The following is a 25,353-nucleotide window of genomic DNA, read 5'->3' on the forward strand; positions in this document are numbered from 1 at the left end:
CTCGCATGTTCTCTTCATGTTTGCTTATGGTTTATTGACTATCTTACATGTATGCCGATGTATATTTATTTATTTGAATATACCTTTGGAGTTTCACACTCTGTGTTATTGCTTGAATGTCTTGGGGAGAGTAAATAGAACCATAAGTTTCATTTACAATGTTTTCTTTTTTATGCTTTTCAATATCTTTATTTTTATAATATTTCTAATAGCAGAACTCTGTTGACTTAACATGTTTACAATAAGAATTTTCCTTTTGTCAATAGCCTCAATCTGTAAGAAATATTAATATACAATTTCAATATTCAATAAAAATATACAATCCATATCTCAATGATTGTCACCTAAATTGCTGCACCTCAACCTTTCTTCAAACATCATTGCAATGCGCACAGTTTGGTTTTACAAAAATGATTTATTATACTATAGTAGTTTCTTGGCAATAATTTAATTTCAAACAGAAACGTTTTTCAATTTATGCCATACAGCAACAATAAATCAAAAAAAAAGAAAAAAGGGCAACGGTTAACCATTAAAATAAAATAAATAGCTTGACAAATAGGGTTTAAAATACCTTTCTCTGCTACGAGAACGGATATTACATTGTAGATAGAAGATTGTTAAAGCAGCTGGCGATGATATTTTCAAAATAATTGTTAGAGACTGTATGCAATTTTTATGTCGCATGAGTTGAAATTATGCGAACAAAGTTCTAACTGTCATGTAAACAACGAGGACACAAACCTTGAAAAATCTTGAAACCTAAAATTGAAGTATAATAAACATTTAGCATAAGCAGAGTAAGAAGGTGGAAAAAATTTGGAAATATCATTCGTTGGAATAATTATGCTAAAACACGGATATAGATTTTTTAAAAGTCAAAATGCTTTTTTGCAACAAAAATAAATCCTTTTTGATATATCTTGGACTAGATTATAATGAATGTGCTTTGTATAAAAATGTTACCTGTAAGATACTCCTGGAGGAAATACAGACATTTATTAGCATCACTGATGCTTTCAATAATTATACTAGATTGAATAGTACAAATCCTTAATTCAACAAAATCTACTTTTGTTTATACATCTTTCACGACTCTGTCAAGATTTGCAGTTCTAAATTTGTAATTTAAAATTCTATACTAGTTTTCTGTAAGGCACATATTTGTATTGTAATTTATATGTGTGTTGATGATTATTATTCTCATGATAAAAAAATCTAATAAAGCGCATGTACATAATTATGAATTGACATGAAATCAACCTAAAAGCAACAGAAATATGCAACTAAACTTACTAAATTGCAAAAATGGAACCACTGTTAAGCCTAAAAAGATTTAGTATCAATGAATAGCTTTGGTTTGTAAGTTGTCTGTTCTTGAGCTAAATTTAAGCTAACAATTTTATAAGTTTTACAATGTGGTTATGTGATATATATATATATATATATTTATATATATATATATATACATTTTATTATATAATTTAGTCTTACATTGTAGTATATTATAGTAGACTTTACTATATTAATTTACATTGAATTATATAGTGTTGCAGTATTTTTTTCTATCTTATCCGGTACTATATTATATTTTATTGTATTATGATATTTTATATGATACTCTTTTATATTTACATAACTTTTTTAAACAAAAAATTAAACTGTAAGAATATAACACCAAAAGATTTTAGTAAAACTAAGATAGTGTAGCAATTAATTAAAGTAAGCCAAAGGGCTTGTCATGAACCACCCGTTTTATCTCAATAAATGGAACACAGCTGAGTTAGGTTTACTGTTTACTTAGGCTGAGTTAGGTGTACTAGGCTATATGGGTTGGGAAGATTGGCAATGCTTCATAGTTCATTTGACAAGCTTCTTCAATTTGACTAACCAATGAGAAGTCAACACTTTGTAAGAATATAAAGTTTTGAAATAAGCTATGTTCATATTCCAAGAAAGAGCTGATAGATTGCGATCACATTTAATGCAGGTAAAGTTTATTGAAGCTGCACTAAAGTGAAACTAACTTTTGATATAATGAGCACCCACTTTGTTATTTTATTTGGTAAAATCATAATTTATTAGTCAGTCATACTTTATCGTTACAGTACTCATTGTAGAATATATGTTACTCTGTTCATTTCTTAATATTATCATTTTAATAATACAATAAATAACTAATAACTAGGCATCTAGCTTCTTATAAACTAAACAAAACTTGTTTTTACCCTATTTTGGAGTATTTAACTGTTTGCAAAGAGTTTTTGGCATTGTTAAAGTAAAGACAATTACATTTTTTTGATTAGTATAGCACTTTGATGTCACTTATCTGCTCAATTTATTCTTTAACTTTAGGAGTTTTTTTAGAACTTGTATTATACTGATTATAGTAATTATACTTCTTCTTCAGCCAGTTTGTAGCCTAAATCAAAAGTTTCAACTACTCTACTCCTCATTAAAGTATTGATATAAATTTTATAGCAGTAACTGAATCAAATGTCGCAAAACATTTAAACCAAGTAAAATAATGTTCAATTTAAATTAATACTCACAACAAGCTTAAACAAAAAAAAACGTTAGTTTTGTATTCATTCTATTTCTGTGTTTTTTATTAATAAAATCAAAGGATATTTTTCTGTTTTGTTTTTTATAAAGATCAATCATTAACATCCAATTTCAACTCAGTCATTGTTATAACAAGTTTTGCTTGCTTCTCTAACACATAATTTTTCATAAAATCTTTTTACAGAGTTTAAAATTGAAGAAAAAAACTCAGCTTGTTATACAAATAGACTTACGGTAACTTGAGCCGTGATGCAAAGTAGATAACACAACATTTTTTTCAATTTTAAATAAATTATGTATATACACAATCATATCTGTTGTCTTTTATATCAAACCGATTTTTGTGTATTTGCTTGATTATTGAAAGTTCAGTGCAATACTGTATTTTGGCAAATAGCCTTTGATGAAATCACTAACAGTTGCTGTGATAAATTTGTTATTATAAAAAATTGGTTTCTTAATAAATTTTTAAAGCAGTAAATCAATCTTTTGTATTTGCTAAGTTAAATGTGAGCTTACCAAATGTTTCTGTTTTTCATCATTTGCAAATGTTTTTAATGTTTGAGGCAATCGTGCTGCCAGGACTTTTCAAAATTAAAACTGATAAAACTTAATTGCGGTTTAAATGCTCAGATCAAGCAAAAACACAATTATGACATCTATGGTTCCAAAGAATTAGACCATCTCAAACATCAAAAACCATTGTAAATGATAGAAAACTACCGATACTTTCGGATAAGATCTACCAAAATTGTATGTGAGTTCATCTTTAAATGAGGATTAGATGTAAAGCGTATGAGCAATCTAAAACAAGCCATTTATAAAACCTTGATAATTCATTAAAACATTATAACATTAACAAAAAGCTATACCATAGCTAAAGTGACTCAGTAAGTTTGTTTTATGATATACAAATTTCCTTATGTGCATGTTTTGGTCTCAGGCTGTGCGGTCATAGAGAGATGTTAGTCGATATAAAGAAGTACAAAGTGGGCTGAATTACAGGAATTGTCTAACTAGAAAATTACTGAAACATTATTTTATTCTTCTGTCATGTTATTATTGCTTGACTAGTTGGTTTTTTTTGTTCTCACATTTACTAGTAGTCTTGGCAGTTCCGGTCACTGTGAGAGATTGTCATGAGCAATCGGTATGTTCATGATTCATTTGTAAAGTGGCATGGCAATCGAGTGGTCTAGGAGTTACTGCATCAATTGGTGAAATGGAATGTCCCAGTTCAATTCCTGTGCAAGGGAATTGTTTTCCTAACGCTCTTAGCGTGGCTTCGGACAGATGGACATATAGACGGACAAAGACAAGTAACTCTGCAACTTCAATGCATTAGCTGATATCAACTATCACAACGATAACAGCTTGTGATGTCATTTTGAATGTATTTTTTCGGATCATTGTAACTGCAATAAAGTTTTATGGATTTTAATCTTGACACATTCTGGCAGTTAGAGCTCCTTAAACTTGAAAAGTTATTGTAAATGATAAAAAATACCGCTGCTTTCTGATAAAATCTAATAAAACCTTGTGGAACTTCATCTTTAAAATTTTTTTTTACTAAATTTGGTCAAAAGTTATTTAAGCTGATAGCTACTACTTTCATGAAGTATACATCTCCTTTATTTTAAACACATTGACCACTTAGAATCAGGCAGTCATAAAGAAGGTGACTCAGCAGTACTTTCAGCCTATTTTCAAGTGTTCAAAAATTCCTTTTCTCTTGCTAGCTTTTATCGGCAGCGCTTTTCAACTGTATGCCTTCTGAGTGTCACGGTTTTATTGAAGTTTAGGCTTATCAGATGTGCTTGGCGAATGTTGTTAGTTATCAAAGGCTTATCAGTGACTAACCATTTACGTTGTTAGATTTAAACTTACCATATGAGGTTAATGATAAGAAGGGGTTGAGTCCAGTTTCGTTGGCATTCAAGAGCTATGCAGGATGTACGTGACATTCAAATTTGGCATAGAAGCAATTTTGACCTTGACTGTAACTTTGATTTTAAACCGAATCATCCGGATAGAGTTATTCGACATACGAATTAGCTCAAAGTCTAGAAGGTCAACTTATACATTCATTTGTAAAGGTCTTATCGTTGAATATCCTGAACTGAAAGTTGAACTAGTTAAGAAAGTTCTTCAAGCTTCAATAAGAACTTGATTAGAGTTAAAGATAAACTTACGCAAAATTTTAGTAGATTTTATCAGAAAGTATCAATATTGTCTAATATACGCAATTATTTTTTATGTTTGAGGTGGTCTGACTGCAAGGATGTTTCAAGATTGCAAGCGCCAAAAGTTAAAATACTCAGGTCAAGCAAAAAATCAACTATCATATCCATGGTTTCAAAGAGACCAACAGAATAGAGACGCGTAATGCTGTAACTTGAACACAATAGCCAGTGGCAACTATCACAACGATAACAACCAGCGATGTCATTTTGCAAGTATTTTTTCCTGGCCATTTCAGCAGCGATCAAGTTTTATTGATTTTAATCTTGAAACATCTTGCCAGTCAGATCACCTCAAACATCACAAACAGTCCCAAATGGTTGAAAAACACAAAACCTTCTGACAAAACTTGCTAAAATTCTGTGCAAGTTTATCTTTAAGTGTTGTTAGCAACCAAGTAGGATCTGTGGTAGGTTATGAGTCAGAATTTTAAGGAAAGAAAGATTTATTGAAATCAAGGGCAGATAAAGTGATTTCAGTTTTTTGTTTCAACTCCATCTTGTTTATTAAAATTGATCTATATTGGTAAATACTACTTTGTCATTATGTCTGTCTGTTAGTCTGCATAAACACTGTTCCCTGTGCCTTCCACCAGCTAGATAAAAATATTTGGTTTCAACACACCGTCTGGGTCTTAAGAACCAACCTATTAAACACCCACCTGCTGCAGGATGTCTGATTGAAAATGAAAGGAATTCAGGCATCGTTACTCTTACTGCCAGTAGTAAATATTTCAATGTAGCTAGTTTTTCAAACCGTCAGAAACTATTTTCTGTCAGCAATTACTGTCATACAAGATGTCTGTAGCCACAAAAATAGGTAAAAGTTCAATGGTTCACTCAAAACTTTGGAAAACTTGTGTGTACAATTTATTTTTATGAACTTGTTTGTTACAGGTATACTAAGAGAACAAGCTACCAGCTGCCATTCTTTAATTCAACATGGATTTAAGAATCATTCTCCTTGTCTCTGGTAAGTTTCTGAAACAATGATATTTCATTAAACTTGCGCTATTTGCTGCTGTCATTTTTTATTTAGTTCTAAAAAGATTTCAGCAGATGGAAAATAGCCAGAAGGGAACTAGAAAGTGACCAGCTAGCAATTGCGTATACAAATTGTAGTACCGCGGATTAATTGAATAGACTTTTAAATTGTTGGTACCCAGAGTTATGCTAAAAAACTAATAAAGTTCATAGCTTTTGTGTATTGCAATAGCGAATTTAAACAGTGGAACGTATATTGAAATTTTCGAATGCATGACTAGGTGTAACAAAATTATCTTAATTGTTTTTCAATTGTTTGTTTTATAAATATTTTGATAAACAAAACTGGTTGACTTATTTACCTTTGTTGAGTCAACTAAAGGATTCCTCTTCCACTCAATTGTAAATTTTAGCATCTTTGGAATGGCACTAGTCAGTGTTTCACAAGTCGATACCTTTAGCCAAACAGTCATTAAAGAAATAAATAATGTTGTGAGTGTTTGTGTTTATGTGTGCAGGAGTGCATGGGTGTGTGAGTGTGTGCAAGAGTGCATGGGTGTGTGAGTGTGTTTGTCTGTGCAGAGGTGCATAGATGCCAGGAGTGTGAACGCATGGATGCATCCATGCATGGACGCATGGATGTGCAGGTGTGCATTGGTGTGTGCGCGTGTATAAGGGCATTTGTGTAAGTGTGCGTGCGTGCGTGCGTGCGTGCGTGTGTGTGTGTGTGTGTGTGTGTGTGTGTGTGTGTGTGTGTGTGTGAACTTGTAAATGCATGCAATTGGGGACTCACACCAGAATTTAACAGACAAATTGGGGACGTTCGGAAATTGGGGACGTCCCCAATCTTTTAAACCCTTTTTTCTTATAAAAAACTAAAAAATATATAGTTTAATCCAACTCCCGACAAAATCTGAGCACTGTCCCCAATTGCCTGCATTTGTACGAGAACATCTGTGAGTGTGGGTGTGTGAAAAAATATGTAAGTCCCCGTAAAGTTTGTTAAATTCTTACACACATTTGACCTGTTTCCATTTGTTAGTAGGCAAATATTTTCGGAGTTTTCTTCTCATAGAAACTTTTTACCTAACAATTGGGGACATTATATCTTATTGGGGAGCTAATTTCTACCTTGTAAAAACTCAAAATATTTGCGAGTAGCTACAAGAATGAAATTACAAGAGATGAAAACTCACAATATTTGTGAGTGAAAAGTCACAATATTTGTGAGTTTTTTTTTAAATGTAGCTTCGGAAGCAAATTGAGCGTTTACATTATTTTTGAACTTATGTTTAGCTAAAGGCTATATTTGCTCTTCTGCATTACAAATGTATTTTGTAGTTTAGCATTTGCAGAGTTTTTTTTACAATATAATGTATTTGGTCAGCAGTTATACACGCTCAGCAGACATTTGAAAGTGTGTCTCGTTTGCTTCCTTCAATAGCTCAGGCCTTTAATAATCCTTGAGAGCTCTTGTACTTTTTCAAATATTCTCACATATGCATCCTTCTTTACTTACTAGCTTTTATTTTTAGTATGGTTGTAGTTTATACGCAATTAAAAAAAATTGCGCTTTATTATTCAAAAGATTTGTTTGAATTCATTACATACATTTCTTACATAGGTTATAGCTGCATAAAATCTCAGGTTAATTTCACATAGTCTTAAGCATAAGATCTCTGTATATGTACTTTATTGACTTCAAATCTTGATCCATTGTATGTTTTTGCAAGAAATTTACTACATCATCATTCCTTGATACTTTTAGACTGAATAAAATATTAAAATAAAACATGTAGCCTCCAATGCTTTCTCTAACTTGTTACATTTTTCCTATATCTATGAATAATAATGGTCAAAATTCTGATTTAAAATATATTTTAAAAGCTAACTTGAATGTCTGATAATTTTGGTTCAAAACATTTAAAACAAACATTATTAAACCAATTTCAAGTGTCTCTGCAAATTTGTAATCTGAGATCTGTATGTTGTTAGAATTCAATGAAATTTTTTGTTTTTTTCTTTCTCAGACCAATGGTCCATCATTGAACTTTTTTACTATGTAGTATTCTTTCATCAGCTCTACTAAAAAACTTTCGTTGCTGTTTGACATGGTAGTATATCTTTAGAGAATGAAACAGCTAGATGGAAAATTCTGCCATACATTTATCGCTCCTTATTGAAAATACTTATAGTTGTTTTAGAAAATATAAATATTTCATCAAGTTTATATTGAGTATGTTAACAATACCAATCTTTTTATCTAAAGCTTGATTGTAATTTAACTCTTATGTCCCTATGCTTGCTTTTTATGTATGGCTTGAAAACAATGGAATTATACAAGTTTCAAGTTTAATCAATTGCGGTTATCAGTGTGTAAAACTAAGCAGCAGTGTCAACATTTAATGAATATATTTAATTCCTTTTGGCTTTTGGATTTTTGAAAAAGTGCTTGTCATCACCTCACTTGTTCTTTTTACTTTTGTTTATAATAGTTAACTCATGCTGACGCAATGTAAATATGTTGATGACTGGCATTGCTAGCAGTATAAAATGAGATACGGCAACAAAATTAATTCAGTAACATAATTAAATTTGTTGTCTGTTTATGTCATTCGCTAATGGCCTAACGCTGAGTTATCCTTTGTACATCATACATGTGTATCATCATTAATAGTTCCTAAAAGTAAATTAAAAAAGTGTCATAATATGTATATTTATTACTCAACAAAAATTTCATAGACAACTATAGAACTTTTGAACTGAGTTTGAAGTAGAAATGAAGTCATGCAAAACTTTTAATAGCATAATTGTGAAAGTGTGCACATGAGATTGCACATGAAATTGTCCACCAAGCACATGAAATTGGCAAAAAAATAAGTATGCAAAAAAGCAAAGTGTTTTTGCATACTCGCAAACAATAAAAAGATTTTTTTTGGGTGTTAAATGGTTGTGAAATACTGACCGCAAATAATCTTCAACATGAATGATTTTTTTAATGTTTATTTTTACTTCGTTCATGGGAATGCAACAGATTAAAATTTTTTTAATTTTATTGTAGTATTCATCATATATAATTTTAGCTGGATTTCAGTAGTGTATATATGTAAGAGCCTAATACGGTTCAGTGAATGCATGAAACTTTGTTTGTTATACGATACAAAGCCAAATGCGCTTAGCTAACGTCTCAGCAAATAAGCAATGCACACTGAAAATCTACATATAACTATCAGTGTCTTTTTGTCTTTTATTGTATGTTCATTTATAATAAGTATGCATTGTTTTAACATAACAATGCATAACTTATATGACTCTCTCATAAGCTTGATTGATATGATAAGCAAGAATATTGCAATCAGTAGAGAGCTGTAGTAAAACTGAAACAGGCACAGTATAAATTACACAAATATATAAAAAGTACACAAAAATAAATGCAGTACGCAGAAATAAAAAAAACACCTTCATTTGAAACCGTCATTTTTATTACCCGTGCAAAATCGGGCAATCTGCTTGTTTTATATAAAGCAAGAGAGGCTGCTACCTATTTGTAAAAATTCACAACAATAAAAAATCTAAAGAAGTTAGACCAATATAAAGAAAAACATTTTTTATAATTAAAACACAAAATGAAACCAAAACTTCTGTTGATCACCAAAAAATACCAAATAGTAGATCCTTGGTCAAAGATTTTCAAAATCACACTGGCAAAACTGCTAGCAATTTCTTGTTAACTGTTTTTTTAATTATTCTTGACAAAGTTATTACTTGCGCTGTTTTAATTAAAAAAGTTTACAGATAAACGTTTGTTATTTTGCTATTTTTAATTTTGTTCCAAAAACTTTGCAATTATTTTTTATAGATTGCATTGTAACAAACTAATTTTAGATATCAATAGCGATAGGGCAATAAATTAATTATGGTGCTGTTGTTATTGTGATTCCTAATTTGAAGTAAACAGTTTTATGAGAATTATTCTATAGCGCGCCATTGACTACTTCTGTTGGAAAGCTTACCTACAGTTTTAATGTTTGAAAAACCGACTCATTTAACTTTTTGTTGGTCATAGTTGCTTGGTTTTCTAATAGTTACTTTAAAAAACTCTCACAGCATTGGTAAAATTTTCGTGCTATTTGAGATTTGTTTGAGCCAACATGTTATCGCTTCTCAACCTTTGCCTGTCATACATTTAGCCTGTAGTGTCTTGCTTATGATTATGTAACACCGCAGAACCACAAGTTAAATATAGAGAACAAAGAAACTTATTCAGTACTGCTGGTCATCTGTAATAACAAGATTATAACATCGGATGCTTTACACACCAAATCAAAGACAAATAAGATGTTTACTTCCATAAAATTTGTGCTATGCAATTTACAAATATTCAATGAGTTTATTATTTTCCATTTACTCTATTCTATAATATTCTGTGAGTGAGACATGTTTTTAATAAAATAGTAGGTTGTAAATTTCACAGACACTGCAAATAATTTGTCAATAATTTACCTAGGCGCGAGATTTTAAACTTCATTTGCAATATCACCCAGTTAGCCTCAAACAGAACAAATTGTATTTGTTTTGTATTAATGATACTCATGTCCACATTCACTTTAAATCACATTGTTTTTACTATGCCAATCTTTTTAAGAAAATGCGTACTTATTTGCCAATATAAATAGCTTTCAAAATGCATCAAATTACTGCTCAGGCACCAAAGAGTAATGTTATATGTTTTAAATAGAGAAAATAAAGTGAACCACCTGTAATAATCAAGCCGGATCATATTTTCAAAATATTACATCTGAATTGATGTTGCTCACAAAGATCACTGTTATCATAAACTATACAGTCATAGATCAATGTTGTCAAATATTTCCCATGGAAACATCCTATTTGACATTCGCAAGAATATTTTATAGATTGCAGTGTAGCAAACTAATTTTAGATATCAATAGTGCAATAATTTACTTATTGTTCTATTGTTATTGTGATTGCTAATTTGAACTAATCAGTTTTATGAGAATTATTTTATAACTGGTCATTGACAACTTCGGTTGTAAATTTTATCTACAGTTTCAATGTTTGGAAAACCCATCTAATTGTACTTTGTGTTACTGATAGTTGCTCTTTTTTCCATAATTACTTTGAAAAAGTCTCACGGCATTAGTGAATATTTGATGCTGTATGCGATTTGTCTGACCCAACATGTTATCGCTTCTCAATCTTTGCCTGTCATACCTTGAGCCTGTAGTGTCTTGCTTATGATTATGTAATATCGAAGAATCAGGGGTTAAATCTGGAGAACAAAGAAACTTATTCAGTACTGCTGGTCATATACAATAACAAGATTATAACGTTTGATGCTTTATACACCAATCAAAGACAAATCAAATGTTTACTCTCATAAAGTTTGCTCTTGCTAGCATATATAATTTACAAATATTTGATGAATTTAGTATTTTTTGTCTACTTTGCTCTACAGTATTCTATTCTGCACAAAGCTTTATGGTTAGCTAAAATGCAAGCAGACTAAGCAAGTGAGACATGTTGTAAATGCTATGGTGGCTTCAAAATCCCCAGACACTGCAAATAGTTTTTAAGAATCTACCCAGGTGCCAGGTTTTAAACTTTATTTGCAACATCACCTAGCTAGCCTCAAACAGGAAATATTACATTTGTTTTTGATTAATGATAGTCATGCTCACGCTCATTTCAGATCACATGATTTTCACTAAGCCCATTTTTTAAGGAAATGCGTACACATTTGCCTATCTAAACAGCTTTCGCAGTGCATCAAATCACTGCATAGTTTCCGAAGAGTTATCACATGCATCTTAAATAGAAAAAATAAAATGAACAAAAGCTAACAATCAAGACAAATCATATTTTTAAAATATTTCATCTAAACTGATGTTGTTCCCATAGACTACTATTATCATACGCTATACTGACATAGGGCAATATTGTCAAATGATTTATTTGATAACATTATGAAAAACAAAACGTAATATGGAACACAAATTAATTCTTTAATTGGACTATCAAATTTACAAAGAGTTTAACAGTTATATTTTAAAACAAATATGAAGGGTATTTCTTATAAAACCTTTTTCAATTTCTCAAGAGAAATTTAGTAATTTGACAATTTTAATGCAATTTAACCATGAGCAACTTATACCAGAAGAAAATTATGATAGACAATAGAATTATATCACCCCAACTATGGAAGGTTTGAAGTCATGTATTTACTGATTTGCTTTAGTTTTTAATTTAAATTGCAATTGGAAAAAAATCTTTTAAACCCAAAATGCATGATTCTCAAAGTTGATTGTTGGAATATCACACTTCCAAAGTTTTTTTCTTTTGCATCACATTAGATAGTTCGGTTGATGTACCGGCTTGCACAGCAAGAACTTTAATAGTGAGTGATTATTGCAAAGTTGTTTTCTAGTGTCGTTGTTTTTGTAATAATTTTTGTTTAATATCCGTCGTTTTGGTATACTTTCAGTGTTGGTAGAGAATCTCCTGAACCAAGTAAATATTATTACTTTCCACTTATTTTCTGCTAAACATTAAGCAGCAAGGGTCCAGGTAATCATGATGCAACATCAAACAGCAACAAGATCTATTAATAGAACAAAGGAAATTATGCAATACGGTTACTTGCAGGCAATAATAAGATCATATGGTTTGCGACTTTTACACAGTCTCTCATCCAGAGAAGAAATTTTTTCTTTAAAGATATGCTCTCCATAACATACTACACTTAAAAATATTTAACGGTTTTAATTACAATGCTAATTTTATATGAAGCAAGAGAGGCTGATAATTGCTTATAAAATTCACAATAATAAAAAGTCTGCAGGAATGATACCAATTTGCAAAAGTATTTCTGATAATTTAGACACGAAGTTAAACAAAAACTTGTGTTGAGCACTAATAATTACCAACTGGTAGATTCCTTGTTGAAAATTCGCAAAAGCACACTTGCAAAATTACCTGAAGATCCTTGTCAACCGTTTGTTATTACTGCTGACAAAGTTATTACTTTTGGTCTTTTACTCAAGGAAGGTCACAAGCCAAAACTCCTGTTTTGTTAATTTGTAATTTGGTTTGAAAAACTACACAAGTCTTTTTAGAAATTGCATTGTAACAAAATAATTTTAGATATCAATAGCAATAGTGCAATAACCTACTTATTGTTCTATTGTGATTGCTAATGTGAACTAAACATTTTTTTTAGAATTATTCTATAGCTGGCCATTCACTACCTTTGTTGAAAAGCTTACCTATAGTTTTAAAGATTGGAAAACTCATCTCACTTTACTTTGCGTAGCTCATACATGTATATAGCCACCCCTTTTTATTAATAATTGCTTTGAAAAAGTCTCACAGCATTGATAAACTTTCTGCTCTGTTTGAGAGTTTTCTGAGCCAACATGTTTATCACTGTTGAAACTTTGCCTGTCATACATTGAACATGTCTTGTTCTGCTTATGATTATGTAATATTGAAGAAGGATCAATTAAACTTAGGGAACAAAGAGACTTATTCAATACTGCAATCAGTAAAATTCAGCGCTGCTCATGCACAATGACAAGATTATAACATTTTCTGCTTGTACACTAAATCAAAGACAAATAAGATCCTAAACTCTTATAAAGTTTGTGCTCAATAGCATATACGCTTTACAAATATTAAATGAACTTAACATTTTCCGTCTACGCAGTTCTATAATATTCTATTATGTGCGCGGCTTTATGGTTAGCTAAAATGTTGTTAATGAAATGGTAGCTTGTAAATCTCACAGACACTACAAATAGTTTGTCAAAAATCTACCTAGGCACAAGATTTTAAACTTTATTTGCAACATCAGATAGTCATGCTCACTTTTATTTTATATCACATGGTTTCCACTATGCCCATTTTGTAAAGACATGCGTACATATTTGCCAATCTAAACAGCTTTCACAATCTATCAACTTACTGCTCAGTTGCCAAAGAGTTATGCCATGCGTTTTGAATTGAAAAAGTAAAGTGAACAACAGTTAACGGTAAAGACGAATCACCTTTTCAAAATATTTCATATTATTGGATGTTGCTCACATAGATGATTATTATCATAAACAATACTGACTTAGTAAAATATTGCCGAAGGCTTCACACTGAAATGTTATACTTAAAATTTATTAAATACTTAAAGAATTTGATAGCTACTGTCTATTTTTATTTTTAAGAACTTCAATATGAATTAAAAGCCAAACAGGCATAGCAAGTGAAATGTGTTTGAAAGGTTGTATTCTGTTTCACAGATTCTGAAGATAATCTGGCAAATACCTACTTAGCGGACAGCAAATTACCTTTAGTTGCAATATTGTCTTTTAGCTGTACACAAATTATATTATATTTGTATTGCATTAGTGTTGTTGTCTTGTTTATGTGTGTCAATTATAGGCTCAATAGTTTCTATCATGCAAATATTTGAAAGAAAATAAATATATTTCAATACACCTAATAGTTTTCGTACAAGAATTGGTAAAAATCCCAAACTAATAGGTTAAATGTCATATCATACACACCCATGATAATAATTCCAAAACCAAAATGAGGATATATTATCGCAATGATATTTCTATTATTTGGTTAAACTAATGTTTGCAAAATTAATCGTTGAAACAACAAACACACCTCCGATTACTAAATGTTCCATGAATTTTTTATGGATGAAAGTATACTTAATTAATTCATTAATATTCTAAAAGTAATGGTTTTATTTTAATTAACGGTGTTGATAATATTCGTAGTTATTGAAACAGCATTGAGAAATTTTATGACTGTATGTACAGTTATGATATTTGCTTTAGGTTTTCAAACCAATGGCCATACAAGCAAATGTTCATGCACTGATATTTTTACCATCAATTTGGGAACATCTTATTACAAATGTTTTGAGATCGGTGGCGACTAATTGTGCTCTAATAATCATTGTGTATTGTTCCAAACTAATGGTTGTAATATAATAAGTATTTGTTGTGGTCTTCATCTTTCCAAAATAGAAATATTTTATTCTTTGTCATCAACTGTAACAACAAACTGAAAGAAACTTTTTGTAACATCCTTGATATGAATTAATACTATGTATGCACCAGTAAATTTTGACAATTATTTCAAACCAATGGTTAAAAGATCATGCAAACTCGTGGTTATATTTGAAGCCTCAAATTAGCAACAACATAGCACAATGGCGTTGAGATGCTATATCACTCAAACTGCTTTTGTAATAATTGCTCAATATCCCCAAGCAAATGGTTAAAAAATCATACAAGCTTTGTGGAGATAATGAAACGAGCATTAGGGACATTTTATTACAGATATTTTGAGCTGTTGTACGACTGTGAGCGGAGTTGCATATTGGCCAACTTCCCAGAATAGTTACATAATTATAAACACTGGTGATGGTATTTTAGCATCTATTTGGGGACATCTTGTCACAATAGCTATGAGATGCTTGATCACTGCGTGTAGATTGGTAATAATTGATCAATGTTTCAAACTAATGGAAGCAATATCATTCACAGTTGCAATAATAGTTTTAGCACAAAATTGGTCAAGTCTCACACATTCGCTTTAAGATGGTTGGCGAATAAGTGTGCACTTACAATTATAGATCAATTTTTTCAAGCTAATGGTTCAAATATAACTAAAACTTGCTGTGATATTTGTGCCATTAAATTAGAGAGATTTTCCCACAGCCCAGATGCTTTGAAATGATTAGTGACTGTAAGTGAACTTACAAAAATTTGTAAAGTCATATGCATATATGATAATAGTTCTGTGATCAGATTGAGACATCTTGGCATGATGAATTTACATGGCTTAAAACTGCACATTATTTTATCATAATTGGTAAATGCGACCATACAAATGTTTAAAATAGCGTAAACATGTCTGAGATATTTGGCTGTTAAATAACGGCCATCTTACAGCAACGGTTTTTAGATTGTTCATGACTGTGATTTCAAATAAAATAATCAGTCAATGTCCCCAAATCAATGGTTAAAATATCATACACACCTATGAGAATAATTTTACCATCAAATTGGGGACATATTGTTGCAATGGTGTTGACATTGTCTATGACTGACTGTGTTCTTTTGTTCTAATTGGTCAATGTGCTCAGGAAACTGCTTAAAAAGCATATTCATTGGAGTTGGTATTTTGGCATTAAACTTGGAACATCTTGCAGCAATGGTATTAGGAATGATGATGACTGTGATTTCAAATAAAATAATCAGTCAATGTCCCCAAATCAATGGTTAAAATATCATACACACCTGTGAGAATAATTTTACCATCAAATTGGGGACATATTGCTGCAATGGTGTTGGCATATTCTATGACTGACTGTGTTCTTTTGTTATAATTGATCAATGTGCTCAGGAAACTGCTTAAGAAGCATAATTATTGGGATTGATATTTTGGCATTAAATTTGGAACATCTTGCAGCAATGGTATTAGGAATGATGATGACTGTGATTTCAAATAAAATAATCAGTCATTGTCCCCAAATCAATGGTTAAAATATCATACACACCTGTGAGAATAATTTTACCATCAAATTGGGGACATATTGTTGCAATGGTGTTGACATTGTCTATGTCTGACTGAGTTATTTTGTTGTAATTGGTCAATGTGCTCAGGAAACTGCTTAAAAAGCATATTTGTTGGGATTGATATTTTGGCATTAAATTTGGAACATCGAGCAGCAATGGTATTAGGAATGATGATGACTGTGATTTCAAAAAAAATAATCAGTCAATGTCCCCAAATCAATGGTTAAAATATCATACACACCTGTGAGAATAATTTTACCACCAAATTGGGGACATATTGTTGCAATGGTGTTCACATATTCTATGACTGACTGTGTTCTTTTGTTATAATTGGTCAATGTGCTCAGGAAACTGCTTAATAAGCATATTTATTGGGGTTGGTATTTTGGCATTAAATTCGGAACTCTAGCAGCAATGGTATTAGGAATATTCATGACTGTGATATCAAATAAGATAATCAGTGAATGTCCCCAAATCAATGGTTAAAATATCATGCACATCTGTGAGAATAATTTTACCATCAAATTGGGGACATTTTGTTGCAATGGAGTTGACATTGTCTATGACTGACTGAGTTATTTTGTTGTAATTGGTCAATGTGCTCAGGAAACTGCTTAAGAAGCATATTTGTTGGGATTGATATTTTGGCATTAAATTTGGAACATCGAGCAGCAATGGTATTAGGAATGATGATGACTGTGATTTCAAATAAAATAATCAGTCAATGTCCCCAAATCAATGGTTAAAATATCATACACACCTGTGAGAATAATTTTACCATCAAATTGGGGACATATTGTTGCAATGGTGTTCACATATTCTATGACTGACTGTGTTCTTTTGTTATAATTGGTCAATGTGCTCAGGAAACTGCTTAATAAGCATATTTATTGGGGTTGGTATTTTGGCATTAAATTTGGAACTCTAGCAGCAATGGTATTAGGAATATTCATGACTGTGATATCAAATAGGATAATCAGTGAATGTCCCCAAATCAATGGTTAAAATATCATGCACATCCGTGAGAATAATTTTACCATCAAATTGGGGACATTTTGTTGCAATGGAGTTGACATTGTCTATGACTGACTGTGTTCTTTTCTTATAATTGTTCAATGTGCTCAGGAAACTGCTTAAGAAGTATATTCATTAGGGTTAATATTTTGGCATTAAATTTGGAACATCGAGCAGCAATGGTATTAGGAATGATGATGACTGTGATATCAAATAAAATAATCAGTCAGTGTCCCCAAATCAATGGTAAAAATATCATACACACCTGCGATAATTTTTCTACAACCAATATGGGGATATCTTTTCATGATAAGATTTCTACTAATTTGTTAAACTAATGGTTACAAACTTGCTGATTAAAATACCAAACATTCCCTTGTGTTCATATTGCCCTCTAAATAGTTGATGGTGAAAGTACAGACTCCCCATTAGACTAGCATTGAGCGAATTTATGATATCGTGTGCATTTGTAATAGTTTGTCAATTGTACCTAAATAACGAATATACTTGTATATTAATACAAACACACTTTTTTATGTTTACATCATACATCAGAAAAATTGTATGACAACATATTTGAGACTATATTGTACGGTTTGCAGTTACAATAACTGGCCAATTACTTCAAAAAACCTTGACTGTAGTATCATACATAATTTGGATGACGTACACGCCTTCAAATGGAACAAAGTTTATTTCAATAGCACCGGGATAGCTCAAATCATTGTGTGCAGTGATAGTATTTATTTAACACTCCCAAGCTGATGGTTAAAATATTTTGCGTACTTTTGGTCATATCTGCACTAAAAATTGAGTCAATCTTGTTATTAAACATTTGAATAGATTGCAATTAAATGTATGGTTTTTGCAAAAATGGGCAACTCAATATATTTTTAGGAAAATGTAATAGAAGGCAAATTTTTGGTACGGATAACACGTTTTATTAAACATAATGATATTTTTATAAGGTTAAAGTTATTGGGCTTACATTAGGCATATTGGAGATACCAATGCTTCATTTCCAAAGCTTGATTCTAATATGTCTCTGCCTATGCTTGGCTTTTCATGCATGGCTTACAAACAAAGGAATTGCACAAAAGTTTAAATTAAAAGTGGTTATCATTGTGTGCAACCAAACAAAAAAGTACGACTAAAATTAACTGTATTCAAATTTATTTGGCTTCCTGATTTAAAAAAAATTACTCACATTTGCTTGCCTGGTTATTTTTACTTTTTAAAAAAAAAGTTAACTCATGATCGCGCAATGTAAATTTTCTGATAGCTGCTTTTGGTAGTGATAAAATGAGATGTAGCAAAATACTTTATCTATTATAGTAATTAAATTTCTTGCCTATTCAGGGCTTAAGAGTTCTATGAAAACTATGTTAAAATGTTTACCTTGAACATACTCGCGTTAAATGTTGAAAAGTTTTAAATCTAGATAGACATCAGCCTGCAACCCAGGCCTGGCTGTTTGCACTTCAAAACCTTAACTTGAACAGATCACCGTAAATTCTGTGAAGCACTTGATTACACTGAATTTATTACTAAACATAAAAAGTCTAAGGTCGATTCAACCTTTGCGCACCATACATATGTAGAATTAGTACTTTAAATAGGTTTAATAAAGAACTATTAAACTTCTAAGTTGACATTTGGGGAAAAATTTAGTGATGGAAAACTTTTACAAGTACATTTACGAAAGTGTGGGAAAAGTATCACATACCGACAACTCCAAAATGGTTGAAAAAAACAAAAATAAGCCAGGGTTATCTTCTCTACGCAAAAGTCCCCGTTTATTAGATAAAAAATTCATACATGTGTGTGATGTGATGTCCCCAAAGTTAGTGTTAAATTCTCATGAGCTATAACTGAAAAACGGATAAGATGACAGCTCCAAAAATCAGTGCATTTGTAAACCCAACAAAAACTGTTTTAATATGTTATTTTTTAAAGCTCTTAATGATAGATGAAAAATGTCCTCAAAGTGATGGTAAAAATATCGCGTCCCCAATTGCATGCGTTTACAAGACTGTGTGTGTGTGTGTGTGTGTGTGTGTGTGTGTGCTGGGGTGCATTGGTATGTGAGTGTGCAGATTGGTATGTGTGTATGTGTGTGGCTGAGTATGTGTGTCGTTGAGTGAGGGTGCATGCATGTGAGTAATGGCACGTGTGTGAGCGTGTGTATACCGGCGTGTGTGCAGGTGTGCGTGCAGGCGTATACGCAGGTGTGTGCACATGTGTGTGCATGCATGAGAGTGTGCGCATGTGTGTATGTGTGTGTTTATGTGTGTTTGTGCATGTGTGTAGGTATATGCTTGAGTGTGTGGGTTGGTGTCTGCGTGAACCTTTACTCATGTGTGTTTTATGTTCATAAAACTTGCCAAATAAACTTATAGAGATGCTACAAAGATAATGTTTTTCTCTTTTTAAACACAGTTTATTGTTGTCTTTAACTATTTTAGTTATATTTGTACATCTACCAAGATAAAATTAAGTCTGTAATACTGGTATGAGCTCTGTAATTAAATTGAATAAGTGTGCCATACATTTATTTATCAGACTAGGTGCATGCAGCTATATATGCTTTCATCATATTAAATTGACTGGTGGTTATATAGAACCTTCCCTCAAACACTTTATAAACTACAATGTTTTTGGTTAACACATGCAAAATAAGGTAAGGTAGGTTTGATCTCCTGTGTCATGTTCTGCTATTTATTGTGTTTATTTGTAGTCATGCTTGTTGGAAGAAGCTACGCTATTTCCTGCTATTCCTGTAGCCCCTGTGGAACAACCTCTAATGAGAAAGTGGACTGCTCTAGCTATTTTAGCAGCGATTCTTGCTATGTGGCAAAGCAAGCAGGAACTGGTTAGTAACTTGTCAAACACAATTTTCCTTGGTCATTATGTTACACAAAGAAATGCAGCACCCTTCTTGAAGATATGAATCAAGGAAAATTTTAAATTTGTGCAATGTAAAATGTTTATTTTTAAAATGTGATAAAATAAAAAGCATAAATTTTGTGCTAAATTTTTAATCTAATTAATTTTTAATTTGATTAACTTTAAATTTAATTAAAAATCAGTCTTTAATTTTTTTGTTCTGATTTCTAATCAAAACTAATACACAAATGGATGTTTTATTTGTAAGCTATGAGCAATTATTTCAATCATAAATGTAAATTTCTTTCCACTAATAATTGATCTAAAAATGACAGACGGCCCTTAAGAGAAACTTTTTATTAATTTGATTCATTTGTAAATTATTAGAAGCTTTTGAAATTGTTGGAGAGCATTCTACTATTTGTAACTGCTATCATGGTTTTTCTTTAATCAAAATCATATGAGAAAAAAGGCAGCAAATTAGTGTGCTTGCATTTTTATGAATACAACTAATTCAGCTCAAAACACTGATTTGTTGTAAGCCCTTAAGCATTTTCAAACACTCAGTATAAGTAAACATTTCAGTTTCAGCATAACACATTTAATTAGTATCACCAGCTTATACTAGCAGATTACAAGGCTGGCCACAAATAAAAAGTGGCCCTCGGAGACAAAATATTTGTTTAAAGTAAATATTTTTTGAGTTCTTATATCTGTATACTTTCGTCTTGCAGACACCAAAACCTTTTAACAGTTTTGTAACTAACTATCTCAAACTTGTAAATCTTTAACCGCAATGACCGCAACAGTTAACCTGCAATGATATTATAGCATACATCCTGTTTTGCAATTTGTTAGAGTTTTCAATTTCTATTTTATTCTAGGTTTGAAGTCATGTTTTCATTTAATATATATATTTACCAATTTTGGATAATAGCTCATTGCACTCATTGATACATTTGCTGCAGTTTGCAATCAAACTTAGCTTTTTAAGTGCAATAGAAGAGGAAGTACGAGCGTCGAACAATTGTAAGATCGGATTACCTCAATGATGCTATCGAATAATATGCTATAAATCTGCAAATTTGTTAGTTATACAGTGACGATTTATCAAATGCTACAAATATATACTCATGAACAAGTGACATAAACAAACCATATTTATATTACATGCAGATACATGTACAAAAATTAACGTTTTATAAAGAAAAATATTTACATCGTTTGCTCAGATAGCTGCATTCTGATGGTTGCTTTCAATGGAACGAACCTTTTCTAGTTGTCCAATACTTTTCACGATGTTTTCTTACCTCAACTCTTCTTATGCACTGCTGAACTAGTCAATAATAGCGTCGGAACAATGTTTTGGCAGAGCAAAACTTTACTGCGTTGCATTTAGCACAAATGCAACAAGTAAAAGCTTTGCTTGCTAAACGTAACCTTTGGCCTAAAACTAGTCGTTTATTTACCATTGTAAATGTAAACCAGTTTTTATATACCAGTACTTTGAAGTATCAAGACCTAGTTAAACAAGGAATTACTATTAGTTTGAGACAGTTCTTAATTATTTGTATAAAGTTGCTTTCAAAGTTTTAATGAAAAAAGCGAGAAGCTTTGTCGTTGTCACTTGACATTATGGGTTCATAACATCAAAGATTGTCAAAGTGGCGACCAAACGGTGATGGCGTTCACATAGACGGTGGTACTCTATTTTTCAACCATTCTCTCATAGTGGTGGTTACATAGAGATGGCATTCAAATAGAGGTGGCGTTCAATTGGAGGCTTCACGGTGTTTTTGAAACTATTGTGACATGCCTGCAGGCAGTTGATTTGCAAGAGCGTTAGAGTGTTAGTCTACCAAGCTGATTGTCACGAGTTTGAATCTTATTTGAAGTAGTATTTTATCTCAACATTTATCAATGTCTTAGGGCAGATAAACAGAAGGTATGGTAAACATCAGGCCAATCATGCTAGGCATGTCGTTTGTCAACTACGACAGTGTAGATAAGGGAAGCATGAAAGTGATAAAGTGACCTAGATCCTACATTCTTGGGAGCAAATTGTGGACCTGAGAGGGTCGTGCTATAAGCTGACTAGGTCTTTTCTGAGCAGCAGTGATGGCAGCAGCAGTGGCAAATTGCAAAAAATATTTTGGCATTTTTACCCATCTATATTTATCCGCTGTTGTTCATCATTATACATGACATGGTGATGGTAATGATGGCGATGATGATGATGATGATGATGATGATGATGATGGTGATGATGTCATGTGATTCTGAACAAATGAGTAACAGTTCCCTATATTTATGGTTTTTCCAGTGTCCATGTCATGCGGGATGGACTTACTAGACAGCACTAGACTTTCCAATGGATGTCATAGTGCAAATGGGATTACTGTTTGTCGGTGCAAGACTGACTACTGCAACACCCAAGAACTTCTGGATAGTTCTGGAAAGGGAGTTGCTGCTAGTTTTTTTGTTACCCTTGTTGCTCTTCTGTTTCCCAAATTTTTCTAGTAACAAAAGTACTTGATGGTCATTAGATTTGCTTTGAATTGTTCTCTTGCTATTTTCAACCCAGTTGGAGATGAGTAAATGGAGCAGTACTAATTAACCAGTGTGTATCTTTTAGCAAACTCTCTATCTTTCTCTCAGACTACTTCTAATGATGACTGTAACTAGAGTCAGGCAATCATTGTATGTACTCTTTCAGTACTTCTATACACTTCCATAGTTTTAATATTAATATTTAGAAGCATTCTTTTTTCAAACTTTAATAAACTATTTCCTAAATATAACCTGATTGCTCTTATTTCGGCAGAAAATATACCAACATGATACACTTAGTAGGGTGACTGCATAATGAACATGACGTCTCAGGATCGATCCATGTATATTACACACTTTTTTGGGGATACCTGAACAAGACCCTTGCTTATATATTGGTATAACATCTATGACCTTTCTGAAGAGTGCAAAAACTAATGGCATGTCGACTTGGATGAAGCCCGGCTGGCTGAACAAGGTCCACGCTTGAATCATAAAAAATGGGCTACTTGTTTAAAGTGTATGAAATGACTCAGAATCATGATAAAAGCATCATTTAGAGCAACTTCATGATTGAACCATACAAGTTGGGATACATTGCAGTGATGCAAGAACTGTGATTAGAGATACATTTGAATTGCCTCTAACTACTAAACAATTTGTTGCGCAGAAAAGCAATTATAGTCAGAAACTTGCGGGTATTAAAATTGGAAGTAGATGAACCAAGTGACTTCTACCACTTACACACTAGTGTCTAAACACACCATCAAAAGAGCACACAGGACATCTTGTGGTGACTCCACTGATGATGAAGACATGTACATGTACTTGAGGTACGTGAGTAGCATTAAGCACCTCATTCTTAAAATTGATAGTTTAGACTCAAGGATGAAAGAGCTTAGAGGTTGGACCATCAACAAGCTCTCAGCTGCCTCTGGCCATGAAGGCGGGATAATGATCATGCTGTTCATTATCTTAACCATAATTATTCATATCGTTACAAAGAGTCATCGATGCAGGATGGCATTTGGCGCATCCTTTCAGTCTTCAGACTTTTTGTCTGTTTATGCAAACTAACCTGCATAGATGTCTGCATACTACTTGTCTACTAGTAGAATGCAGTAGTCTAGTACTACTGATTACTACATTCTGCTAGACTGTTATTTTAGTTAGACTGCAGTCAGACTATAGTCAGCCTGCAGTCAGATTGCAGGCTGACTGCAGTTTGACATCAAGCTGTCTGCAATACTGACTGCCTAGACACTGACACTAGACTACAACACTAGACTGCAGTCTGTTGCAATAGATTTGTGTTCAGAGTTGCCTGGTTGAGAGCACTTGATGTCATAGTTTGCAATGTTGCATTGGCTATTTGGTTAGCTTTGTTCAGTTTCAAGTATGTTTAGAGAAAGTCGCCGACTTCAGATGTTCACTGCCTGCTCCACACTTTTGAATTCTTTAGTATCATCTTCCCTACTAAGTAGGTTCTTCTGGCTTTAGTTAGAGTGCTCCATGCATAGTCAGCATATGTATACATGCACTACCCAAATGCCCTTCTAGTGCCTCATAAGCTTAGTCTAAATATTTACTAAACAATAGCAGTATTTTAAACCTGCTTAATAATTGTTACATTACGCTTAACGATCAACTGTGCTAGTTAATAGCCTCAAGTGTTTTAAGTTTGAGTATTTTACCCAATGTAATTAATGTAGTCACAATCATTAATCATTAATCCTTACCTTGAACTAAATAAGGTTTGTCGCTAAGGACCTAGGCTCATGATCATAAACTAAGTCATTGCTTCCATTGTAAAGTCAAAAGTATGAATTACAGGTTCTCTCTTTTTTGGGGGTTTTCCGCTCACGGATGTTAGATGATTTCAAGTTTTCAGTTTTTAGATCTGTTCCTGTCTAAAACATTCAATTTTGAGATTTCTATTAGAAAAATCTTCTAGAGCACAAGGCCAAACTAGCTGAATCATCATTTTTCATAAGCTGGATCAGTATTTGGAGACATTTGGCTATATTCCCAATATTCGCAGTTGCCAGATTTTAAACTTGAATTGCATCTGCTCTAATAATTGTATGACTTGAAATATTTTATATACCCATACACAATTAGCTTGTTTTCATTGTTCAATAGTTGGCTGGCATAAAAAACATGAGGTAAAACCACAGCTGTTAAGATTTTCCTAGATGAATCTGCCGTCATTTTTACATAGACCAACGGTTTTCACAAATTCCATTTCCTCTTTGGCGAGTTAATAGCCCATTCTGTTTGAGCAGTAAAGTTCATTTTAGAGTCAATTACTATTCACACAACTACATTTATTTGAGGTTACATTAATGGTTTCTCCATTAATAGTGAATCCTTGAATATTAATTGTAAAATCAACTAGGCCAGTCTGGGAACAATTCACTTTTATCATCAATTTCTTCATCTAATTTGAGGAGATTTGACAATTCTTCTAAATAATGATTTCCAGCAACTGTTCTTTTTTGTCC

At 32.1% G+C, this 25,353-nt stretch overlaps 1 protein-coding gene across 1 annotated transcript; it reads left to right on the plus strand.

The window, feature by feature from the left end:
* Window positions 1-1,956: 1,956 nt before the first annotated feature.
* LOC137400251 (CD59 glycoprotein-like) lies at window positions 1,957-23,100 on the plus strand. The gene is made up of 4 exons (XM_068086581.1): window positions 1,957-1,990; window positions 5,703-5,778; window positions 20,151-20,285; window positions 22,623-23,100. Exons 2-4 carry the CDS (start codon window positions 5,748-5,750, stop codon window positions 22,817-22,819), a joined length of 363 nt encoding a protein of 120 aa, XP_067942682.1. The 5' UTR covers window positions 1,957-1,990; window positions 5,703-5,747; the 3' UTR covers window positions 22,820-23,100.
* The last annotated feature ends 2,253 nt before the right edge of the window (window positions 23,101-25,353 follow it).

This window comes from Watersipora subatra, chromosome 7 (genome assembly GCF_963576615.1).
Source record: "Watersipora subatra chromosome 7, tzWatSuba1.1, whole genome shotgun sequence".
Classification (NCBI taxonomy): domain Eukaryota; kingdom Metazoa; phylum Bryozoa; class Gymnolaemata; order Cheilostomatida; family Watersiporidae; genus Watersipora; species Watersipora subatra.